This window comes from Haliotis cracherodii, unplaced genomic scaffold (assembly GCF_022045235.1).
Source record: "Haliotis cracherodii isolate W230 unplaced genomic scaffold, xgHalCrac1.p SCAF_10, whole genome shotgun sequence".
Taxonomy (NCBI): Eukaryota; Metazoa; Mollusca; class Gastropoda; order Lepetellida; family Haliotidae; genus Haliotis; species Haliotis cracherodii.
In genome coordinates this window covers 54,085,631-54,097,932 of record NW_027266265.1, presented here as the reverse complement: position 1 = coordinate 54,097,932, position 12,302 = coordinate 54,085,631, and the positions used below count along the sequence as shown (strand labels likewise).

Here is a 12,302-nt window from a genome sequence, read left to right as displayed (position 1 = left end):
CGGTTGGAGGTTAACCATTCAGTCCCATTTCATCAGTGACAAACTTGTCTGGGTGTCCAGAGTAAAAAGAAAGAGAGCTTTACACAGGGGCTTTTTCCTGAGTGTGTGGGGGTAGTGAAGAAACACTCGGGCAGGCTGCTGGGCGTATGAGGTCCGTGGTCGTCATGACGAGGCCACAAAAACATATACATTCCTTCTGCGATGGATTCAAACCCTTGACAGGAGTTATAATAGGTCAGTTTACACTTGACTATTATATAAACAACACGAGTAGTAACGAAGATATCTGTATATTTATCATGTTTTTTTCCTAACATTTTTTTTTTTATTAATTCAAGCTCCATCCGGACTCTATTCTTAAAGATTTATTATTATTATTATTTATTGGATATCCCTTAAAGGCTTCCTTTAAGATAAGTTGTACACTACTCATATATGTAGAGTGTTTACCTTCGTCTGCCCAGCAGTGAATGTCCCAATAAAATTCGCCATTTTGCACAAGACACCAGTGTTATACCCTTGTATTAATACTTAGGTGCAGAAACCCTCGGGAAAGCAAAAAAAACAAGATAACGTCAGCCTCAGACTGGGCATCATCCCGAGGCAAGAGAGTTAACTGACTATAAAAGTCCAGTTTCCACCCTTTCCGAACTAGGCTGGTATTATGGAGTTATATTTTGCCTGGACTAACGAATAACGCATAGTCCAATCGAAATCGAAAATCGAAATCGAAAATCGAAATCGACATCCGGTTCGTAAACTGCCGTGCATATTTCGGTCGATTGCACGATTTGCAAAACATGTGTACCGTCAACTGGTCGTCGACAAATTTTTTCATGTTTTTATTCAAGATGCTCAAGTGATTTGATGCACTTCGCGGGATAAGACCCGTTTTATTATAATATAGATCTTAATTATCGATCAGATCGCCTTGACTGGGCGCCGCCATTTTGTTTGAAGCCAAATGCATGTGATATGAGAGATGGAATCTGATTGGTCAATAGGAGGGACATAGAAGGGTTTTAACTCGTAATAGCCACTGGTGGTGCTACGATTGAGCCTGGAAATTCCAGCTTAGTTCGGCAAGACTGGAAACTGGACATTTATAGTGAGTTAACGCACTTGCCTCGGGAAGATACATTCTGGACTTAAGCACCGTTTGGAAAGAGCGCTCGGTGATAGCCTTTCCATGTTGAGCTCGTGTGGCCTAGATCCCGCGGTACATACACAACACGTGTACATGTGTGGGACATTGCTAAAGTTATGTCATGAGATATTGTTCACCTGTTATAAAATTAAGATAAACCCGATGACCCGATTCACATCCACGCAGGGCATAGGGTCTTACGGGGCATAGGGTCTTATCTTGCAGCAATGTACTTGCGGTATAATGTGCGTTGAGGCTACTGTGTTCCCGATGCTGCTTATCGTACCAGATGGTGAACCTCAGGATGAGGACTGGTTTGACTTTCAGCTGCTGTGTAATCTCTATCAGGATTCTTATGTAAGCAGTATACAATGAATTCTGTTTGAACAAAGTCAGATAGGGAGAAATGTTTCCTATAACAAGGCAAAATGTAAAGTATCACAAGGGGCACCCAGTCGTCTAAGGAGCCACAATCCGATGCCCAGAGTTGCGTCCCTCAAGCAAACCAGAAACCTATGGTCGTGGGTTCGAATCATGTTTCGCCACAATTATGTTTCTAGGTTTGTCATCACCATACCCGTGCTCATGGGTTTCACCAAAGCGGTAAAGGTCTGAGACCTGCATCACTTCTTGCTTTCCTCCCAAATCAAGCTTACACATCGTGATGTAACTGGAATACTGTTCCAAGCGGAGTTAGACTCAACTCACTCGCTTACTTACTTTCATAAACGTTGTTCCCTTCTCACGAAGTTCATTATAAGCCGAGTATGTTTGAGTGATAACATACATAAATTTGAAACATCACTGAGTTAGTAATGATTGAGTAAGTTTGGTTTAAACCCGATTTCAGTGATACAGCAGGACATGTCAACTTATTGCGGGAGGAAATTCCAAAGGGACCTGTATCGGCGTTTTCTACTGTTTCTGACTGGGAAGGATCATAATCACTTCATAACTTTCTCACATAAATCTCTATTAAGAGGAACGCGAGGAAGGCCAACTGTCGCTACGTCTTAACGACCGCCTACGGCCAAGAAATGACATTGGAAACATTGATTTTTAAAATAAATATAAAACGTTAACGCCGAAGAATAATCAGTCTCGATTATCCGCCGAAACAGATTCCATGGGGCAAAAAGGCAAAATAGGTTTGAAAGTTGAATGGATATCTGAAAATCACCAGAAAAGGGTGAAAAGGGAAATGTCCTGCCCTACCGGTAGCACCTGTCACTCACACATATGCACACAAAATTGTGAGTGTTTGTTTGTTGCTTGAGGCCGCACAGCAGTACTCCTGCCATACGACGGCGGCTACAAAATCGAGTCTTGACCAGACAGTCAAGTGATGAACCAGACCATCCGATGACACGATATCGTGTTTACTGATGTTTTTGAAACCTGGAACATTAGACTTACATAACGTGTGTGTGTGGGCCTGCTTGTACTAGTCCGGACGAATGCCAGTTTTATCGTGCTAGTCGCAGTTTCACATGGATACCCCATTCAGACAAAGTCTACTGATTTTGAGCCGAACAGTCCCTGTTTAGCCCCTTAATGCCGAGCGCAAGACAGGGTAACAAGCACCACTTAAATGTCTTTGGGTATGACGCTGCCGGCGATCGAACCACCGACCTTCCGCTCTCCGGACGGACCTCTATCCACTACACCACGGTCACATAGTTTTAAGCCTAGTATGCAGACTCCAATTTAGACGTTCTCAACTTTAATGGCATGTACAGTGATGCCTTGTTTTGAAGATGTGCGGCACGATTTCATAGATCCACCAACAACTCATCTTCCCATGACAAGGGCGTTAACTGTTTATAAACTGGAATGGAATTTTATAGTCGGTTAATGCCCTATCCTCGGGAAGATGGACCACTTTCTATTAGGCATTGTGTATTCAATCGTATTTACATATTTACATTGCTTTTAATATGAACTTACCAAGTGCAAGAATTGCCAGACACTTTCGGATCGTGTCAGGGGGCCCACAGCCGTCGTAGATGGCGTCGGCGGTGTAGTCGGCGAATGCGGCACAGAAGACAGCCGTTCCGACTGGTTCTGCAGCTGCGATGCGCATCCAGCAGTAGACGAAGGCTGTGACAGGCCCGAACGCTTCCGAGATGTAGGCATACTCCACGCCCTCTTTCCGGACAGACTCGCGAAGTTCCGTAAAACACAGAGCAGCTGGAAATGTAGAGGAAATACTATGTCCGCTATTTCCGTCATAGTGAAACCACTTTAGGCAGGACCCTGATAACGTTGACATCACTTCATTAACTCATTCCATAGTTTTGGAATTCTGGCGATTTCACCACCCATATATCATAGTGGCTTTGTACTGTGTTGAGAACGTAATGAAAAATATTTGACCACATTTAAAAATTAATTTTCTCCGTAGGCAGAATAATTTCCTGACGTCAACCCCAGGGAATAATCAGTTTCCATTTTCTGCCGAAACAGATTCCATTGCGTGTATGAGGCAAAATATGCTTGTACAAAAAGGCTTTATGCAATTTGTTTAGGTGATAGATTTATATTGAATATATTTGACGTGAAACACGTCAACGTGTCATACTGACCCATCATGCTGAAGACGCCACACGCCGCCCAGATGACCAGGGACATGCCGATGGAGCCCGACCCCACCAGAACGCCCTTGGGGGAGGTGAAAATACCAGGACCTGCAATGTCAATAAATATCATGATTCATCTGGGCGATAGTTTGTCTTCACTTCAGCGATCAGTTAAAAGGTTAATTTTGTGTCCTTTTGTCTCTTCTGACATTTACACTGTCTTACTTCAATATATTTCATTAAGCAGGCACTGACTAAATGTGTTTTACGATTATTGCTGTGAATGTCAAAGGGTATACCTTGAAAACAGATTTAGAAATATAACTGTATGTGTTATGGGTTTAAAGATAATTCCAGGTATATATTTGAAACGTTTTAATAATTGTTATTTTAATATGATGGGGACCTACGTAAATACTTCGAGTTATCCGAGGTTTGACATAACCGAAAAATGCATAAAGAAGGACCACACAGGGACCAAACTTTTACTTCGAGGCAAACGTAAGTTCGACACATCGACACAATGGTTTTATTTGTTTGTTTATTTATTGTTTAACGCCGCACTCAACAATATTCCAGCTATATAACGGCGGTCTGTAAATAATTGAAACAGACAATCCAGTGATTGATATCATGAGCATCGATCCACGAAAATGGGATACGATGACATGCATCAACCAAGTCAGCGAGCCTGACCACCCGATCCCGTTAGTCGCCTCTGACGACAAGCATAGTGGCCTTTTACAGCAAACATGGGTTCCTGAAAACCTATTCTAACCCGGATCTTCACGGGTTTGACACAGTGGTGTGTGACTGTGATATAATATAATACATCTATGTATTTTTAATTTACATAACTTTTCTCGTCGTTATTTTTTATAGTTTGATAAGGAGCCAGTTTAACAAAACAGGTCCATCAAGACAGCGTCACTAGGCGAGAGTTGCACTTCCATAAGTAGCCAGCAGTGAGCATAGTCTTGGATCCAATGTGTAGACAACGCAGTGGGCAAGTTACGTGTTAGTGGCAATGCCACTGCAACATGCACATGAGGACCCACGATAAAGCCACACATTGCTGCAAACACGTGTTTATGTTGCGCATGTCCAACAAATACGCGAAGAGTTGCTTGTTGTTTTAAGCCTCATGTTTCAGCTATATGACGGCGGTTTGTAAATAATCGAGTCTGAACCAGACAACCAAGTGATTGACATGATGAGCATCGATCTACCAAGATCTAGCAAGTCAGCGCGTCTTACCACCCATACCTGAGACACGCATAGGTGGCTGGGGACCTACATTCTTTCCCAGAATTCCCTTAAAATACCCGATGAAAATACTTTGAGTGTCACATTTACATATTTGAAAAAGTTTCACATTTAGTGGAATATTTCACATATTTGGAAGTATTGACAGTTTTTATTTTAACAATTTTGAAATAATGAAACGTTTGAAAGTAAACGTTTAGTTTGCAATGGTTTAAGTTATATTTTCCGAAAGAAAATAGTATAAAACTTGTTTAACTCACTTGTTTCACATTTACACATTTCACAATATTTTCACATTCTCTGAAATATAGCCACGTGTTGCGGGAAACGATTTTTGCCGATTATTAACTAAAGCTACATTTTAACTAAAGGTATATTTTTCATTACTATAGGGAGTTAACTTCATGAAAATATTTGAACAAACTGAAAAATCTAACTTTTCACATTTTCACATTTTCACATTTTAGTGAAGAGCTGTAGACACGTGATATGGGAAATGGTTTTTGCCTTTTTCAAAAAGCTATGCTCAGATTTTAAATAAACTAAATTAAATTCAACGTTTATTTCACATTGGTTTTGGGACTTAGTTTTACAGTTGTTGCACATTTTCCACATGGATAGACATTATGACGAGAAATGATACTTGCTTATTTGAAAAGTATTATAATGTAATGCCGGCATCGTGGCGCAGAAAGGGGCCGTCAGGTAGACAAGTTGTTAAAGCGTTCGCTCGTCACGCCGAAGACCCGGGTTCGATTCCCGACATGGATACAATATGTGAAGCCCATCTCTGGTGTCCTCAGCCGTGAAATTGCTGGAATATTGCTAGAAGCGGGGTAAAACCATACTCACTCACACACTCATGAAATAAGAAATAATCGTCACAATTTTGGTTCTTGAACACTTTCACTGCACTATACAAGATAAACACATTTTTTTATGGATAACAACTTCTTTAATACTGGGAAAAGCGACGTTTCGGTATAGATCCTTATACCGTTGTCAAGAAAGACTGAATGAGGGACATAGTACAAAATATATATAGTAGGTGGAGGACTAACAGTAGAGGATTAACAGTTATCCATAAAAATTGTGTCTATCTTGTCATCCGTCAACTTCTAAGTAATGCCTATCAAACAATGCACTATACAGCTTGGCAAATGTCTTGGACCCCCACGTCAGTTACACGCTCCAAGTATACGTCATGATGACAGAGCACAGATACTCATGACACATGACACGTGTCACATGACGTGTAAATTCTGGAAACACTTGTGATGTCATGTAGAGTTTGCTTTCGAAGGAGGTATCGCCCCGACATAAACACAATGAGTGAGTGTGTGAGTTGGGTTTAACGCCGCTTTTAACAGTATTCCAGTTATATCGTGGCGTGTCAGCTTAATGTGGGAGAAAATCCCGAAGTGATGCAGGTCTCAGACGTTTACCACTTTGGTGAAACCCACGAGGTATGGTGCTGACAAACCTAGAAACATAATCGGGGCGAACCGGGATTCGAACCCACAATCATAGGTTTCTGGCGTGCCCAAGGGACGCAGTTCTGCACAGCGAAAACGAGGCGCCTTAGACGACTGCCCCCAACACACACACACACACACACACACACCAACATCAATACAGCGTAGGATGACCTTGTAGGCGACTAAAGACTCCTTGACATGACGGTTGCTAGTTTTTTAAGGCTAGTGTTTAAGGTTAGTTTAACCTGTTTCATGCATTTTTATGCTTGACTTTGCTCCTAATGTTAAACATCAGTAGTGCCAATATCAGACGTTACTCGGTCTCTAGCACTGTCACTATGTAGCCCCGAGTCGTTAACATTGCATTTATACGACTGCGTTATTTTTAGATTTGCAGCATACGTGAAATAACATTTTCGTAAGTTGACCTCGGATTGTGAAGGACTTGTCAAGCTTTGTAGACTTAAGAAGTAGAAATACTGCGATGCATAAGATAAGACGACTTTGATATTAATACATTTCCCATTTAAGGGATGTCTCATGCATAAAGGCACCATTTGGGTTTTTTTCACTTCGCCTTGGCCAATATTTTTGTTCTGTCAATTTCATACAATTCTCTTTTTCATCCATCAAACGACATTTTTTTGCATACGCATGGATGTTCTTGGTACTTAGCACATTCTGTTTATCAGAGGATATGACATGTATTCCAACATCCAATGCTGTGTTGAACTGAATATGCCAAACAGTCTAATGCTAGTTACGTTGTTCTTGTGCGTTCTGGATGTGACGGGGCGGTGGAGTAGCCTAGTTGTTGAAGCGTTCGCTCGTCACACTGAAGACCTGGGTTCGATTCCCCACATGCGTACGATGCGTGAAGCCTATTTCTGGTATCCACCGCCGTCATATTGCTCGAATTCTTCAAAAGCGGCCTAAAACCATACGTTCGAATCATATATTTGATATTTGTCTCGTGTTTGTTGTAGACGTAGACGATGGATTCTCATTCACCAAAAGGTTGAACTGTGTATTGGGGGGCACGGGTGGCCCAGTCGTCTAAGGCGCCGCGATTCGCTGTGCAGAGTTGCGTCCCTTGGGTACGCCAGAAACCTATGATTGTGGGTTCGAATCCCGGTTCGCCACAATTATGTTTCTAGGTTTGTCAGCACCATACCCGTGCTCGTGGGTTTCACCAAAGTGGTAAACATCTGAGACCTGCATCACTTCGGGCTTTCCTCCCACATTAAGCTGACACGCCGCGATATAACTGGAATACTGTTAAAAGCGGCGTTAAACCAAACTCACTCACTTAACAGTGTATTACAGGACATCTACACAAGCTTTATGGACCTTCACGAGCAGTCCAGTCTGGCTCTGTTGAAGTCAGTAGTGCTTTCATACAACTTCACGAAGGATTGCCTAGTACGGTTCATTTAGTATTCATTAAATAGCAATACATCACCTGAAATCCCTGTCATATCATATGTGGGGTACCCTTATCTCGAGCTAGCTCACGTAACTCCAGTCCTTTTATCAATAAACACGACCTCGGACCAGAGTAATTGATAAAGCCATAGCTTAAAAAACACGTACGATAGAAAGTCATCGTAAAACCTACACACGTTGAAGCGATAAAAGCATGCAGAGCGCCCACACTAGAGATTGCAGTTCCCGTGGAATATAGTCAGCATGGACGATCGTTATTTATTAATATCTGCACAATTATATCTATTTATTCAAACTCACGTCGGCACGACCTCTAATATAGTATTGGGATTGTAACATGTAGCAGACATGCGGAAAGTTATACTTAAGTTTGTAAAGGTCAAGCTCAAAACAAACTTTTCATTCTCTGGAATGAATTGTAAGGTAGGTGGGATTGGGTTTGTGAATTAATAACCTGTGCTTTTATCAGGCAATGTTTGTTATTTATTTTACCGAAAGTGAATAAATGTTGTTTAACGCCGCAATCAGCAATATTCAGACGTTAACACGGCGGCCTCTAAGTAATTTTCAACCGCAAACCACTGACTGAAAGCACGAGCAGCGATCAACGCAATGGAAGTAGGACCACCCGATCCCATCTTCAGACAGCCCTAACGACACGCGTGCTGTGTGGATGGCATGGTCCCCAGAGTGTATTGACTAGGCAGGTTTGAATAAGCGCCAGAGTTATAAATCACAAATTATATAATTTTCAATATGTAAACTTGAAATGATGACGTTATTTGGTCCAAATGTGCTTCTTGTCTGTCACAAAATAGAATCTTTTAGACCTGTAAAGAACAAGGTATCGTGGCGCTACGGAATCCGCTCACCTATAAGAGTCTGCGCTATCAGGGAGCCACCATAGATGAGGCCGATTTCCTTCAGGTCACTACCCCCTCCGTCAGCAGGGGGGTTGGGTTTGAGGGTAAAATCCACGTGCTTGTGCCCTGGGCCACCTTTGCCTACCCCCCCGTCATCCCCAGACTCCGGTGTCACCCACACGTCTGTCAGGCGGTTTGGTTCTCGCCATGACACCCGACGTTTCACGGTGGCTACGTACAAAGGCAAAACACAGATATTGAGTGGAATAGGAGGATTCGTGATTGGATAAGCACACAGAATGCAAATGCATAGAACAGGAAGCGTACATAAGGGAATGCATAGAAAAGGATGCGTACATTAGGAAATGCTTAGAACAGAATGAGCACATAGGGAAATGCATATAACAAGATGAATACACAAGGAAATGCTTAGAACAGGGCGAGCACATAGGGAAAATGAATAGAACAGGATAAACATATGGGGAATTGTATAGAACAGGGTGGGTACATAGGGAAATGCATAGAACAGGATGAATAGATGGGGAAATGTATAGAACAGGATGAGTACATAGGGAAATGCATAGAACAGGATAAACATATGGGGAAATGTATAGAACAGGATGAGTACATAGGGAAATGCATAGAACAGGATAAACATATGGGGAAATGTATAGAACAGGATGAGAACATAGGGAAATGCATAGAACAGGATAAACATATGGGGAAATGTATAGAACAGGATGAGTACATAGGGAAATGCATAGAACAGGATAAACATATGGGGAAATGCATAGAACTGGATGAGTACATAGGGAAATGCATAGAACAGGATGAGTACATAGGGAAATGCATAGAACAGGATGAGAACATAGGAAAATGCATAGAACAGGATGAATAGATGGGGACATGTATAGAACAGGATAAGTTCGTAGGGAAATGCATTGAACAGGATGAGAACATAGGGAAATGCAAAGAACAGGATAAGTACATAGGGAAATGCATTCAACAGGATGAATACATAGGGAAATGCAAAGAACAGGATGAGTACATAGGGAAATGCATAGAACAGGATGAATACACAGGGAAATGCATAGAAGGAGATGGATAAATAGGGGAAATGCATAGAATGGGATGAGTTCATAGGGAAATGCATAGAACAGAATGAGTACACAGGGAAATGCATAGAACGAAATGTTTATATGGGGGAAATGCATAGAACGAAATGGGTACATAGGGAAATGCATTGAACAGGATGAATACATGCGGAAATGTATAGAACAGGATGAGTACATAGGGAAATGCATAGAACGAGATGCATATATGGGAAATGCATAGAACGGGATGAGTTCATAGGGAAATGCATAGAACGAGATGCATATATGGGAAATGCATAGAACAGGATGAGTACATAGGGAAATGCATAGAACGAGATGCATGTATGGGAAATGCATAGAACGGGATGAGTTCATAGGGAAATGCATAGAACAGAGTGAGTACACAGGGAAATGCATAGAACGAAATGTTTATATAGGGGAAATGCATAGAACGAAATGGGTACATAGGGAAATGCATTGAACAGGATGAATACATGGGGAAATGTATAGAACAGGATGAGTACATAGGGAAATGCATAGAACAGGATAAATACATAAGGAAATGCATAGAACGAGATTCATATATAGGGGAAATGCATAGAACAGGATGGTACATAGGGGAATGCATAGCACGAGACGTATATATAGGGGAAATGCATAGAACGAAATGGGTACATAAGGAAATGCATAGAACAGGCTGCGTATATAGAAAAATGCAGAAAACTGGATGAGTGCAAGAAGAGGTTCCGTACAATATAGAATATAGAATATACAATGTAGAATATACAATATAGATGCATCAATATAGAAAGCATGATATTATATTTGATCAATGCACAAAATATGACATTAAACGTACGTGATGCCTAAAACATGATAGACAACCTATTAAACAGAACAATGTACAGTATTTCTTTGCACACCTAACGACGTAGATCATGTCATTGTAGAGAAGGCAACATGTGGTTTCTGTTGGTTTGTTTTGTTGTACTTTTAGATAAAATATGTAGGACGTTGTTTTCTGTCCTCAATCTGAAACTTTTGTAGTGGCTTTAAATTTGATTAAATAGTTTTGTTGTGATGTAGAAATCCCTATAAACATCATGTTGTGCTTATACCGGAGCAGCAACCAGACATGTGACGTAGTATTGAAGGGCCCATGCAATATTCAAAACCGGAATAAATATATCGTCACCTTATCGCCAAAATGTTTATCAGAAATATTGCCATGTGACATGGAATCTACGAGGTCAAACAGTCGAGACACGTGTATCTAATTTTATTGGAAATTCGGCTGGTGTATTCTCACGAAATGACTTAATCAGTTCTAATTCAAGTTTACTAAATGGCGTTGAGACTACAAGAATAACGACGTATCTCCAACTTACCCCCAGAGCTGGTCATGTTAATGAATGTGGCGTGTGAGAGATAGGTTCGCCGTTTATCTCATTGTCCCTTATCATTTATCATACCTTTCTATGTCACTTGTCACCAAATATGTCCTTTTGGGCCTTGGTGGGAAACAAATATGTCCCCTCATTTGGTTGGTTGATGCAACGTGTGCGTGTGCCCACGCGCAGTTATGTTTGGTATCGGTGCTCTGGTTGGTTGATGCAGTTTAAACGCATGCTCACGTGCCGGTGTGGCCTCGGACTTTTTGTGGATGTGATCACGGGATGTGTTCAAAACAGCTTTTAGTTCCTCCGAACCAGCGAGTGAATTCTTCTGTAACCAGTGTCTGATACAACCGTCTCAAGGAGGGGAGGGGACACCTGCGCTACTAGTTGAAGTTAGAGACAGGACTTGTTATCATTGCTTTATTGGATTTGAATTTTTTAACACATTCCTTCATAATGTTCTCGTTAAACATTTTTATTCGATTAAAACTTCATATAAACTCTTTTGATTAGAAATTGTTATTGTTTCATCCGCCCGTCTCCGGCAAGTGGGGATACAGCTTTTGAGGGAATAGGGCGTTGAAAACAAATATCAAAAAGATTTAGTTATATAAGATTTTTATATATATATATATATATATATATATATATATATATGGAACACTCGAAGGGACATTGTCGTGTTGTCACCCTTACAAAAGCACGCAAAAAGTATCAAAATAAACCACAGCGCGACAACGCAACGTTTTGACCAATTGTTGCGTTGCCGTGTTGTCGCATTGTTGCCCTTTGAATAATAGTTTTGGTGTTTATCAAAGAGGGACAACGCGACAGTTCTCAAGGTCAAAATATGCTCCCTCACAAATATAACGAGTAAAAAAGGCGGTACAATGTTCGACATTATTGATAAGCCTATGCTAGTTCAGTGCTATCCAATAGTCGCATGTGTCATTTCAAAATGAAAAGTTAAGCTCACATTAACAAGAAAAAACATTCTGCTTGGATTTGATCAGCGATACAACGATCCTATAA

General features: G+C 41.1%; 1 protein-coding gene across 1 annotated transcript in view; it reads right to left on the bottom strand.

Moving 5' to 3' along the window:
- Positions 1-11,328, bottom strand: part of LOC139452597 (b(0,+)-type amino acid transporter 1-like) — a 29,267-nt gene extending 17,939 nt beyond the window's left edge. Inside the window, exons 1-4 of the mRNA XM_071234126.1 lie at positions 11,262-11,328; positions 8,789-9,010; positions 3,733-3,834; positions 3,095-3,337 (exon numbers count right to left, since the gene is read on the bottom strand). Coding sequence (XP_071090227.1) covers positions 3,095-3,337; positions 3,733-3,834; positions 8,789-9,010; positions 11,262-11,277 — 583 coding nt within the window. The 5' untranslated portion in view covers positions 11,278-11,328. The remainder of the gene's footprint in view (positions 1-3,094; positions 3,338-3,732; positions 3,835-8,788; positions 9,011-11,261) is intronic.
- Positions 11,329-12,302: the final 974 nt, after the last annotated feature.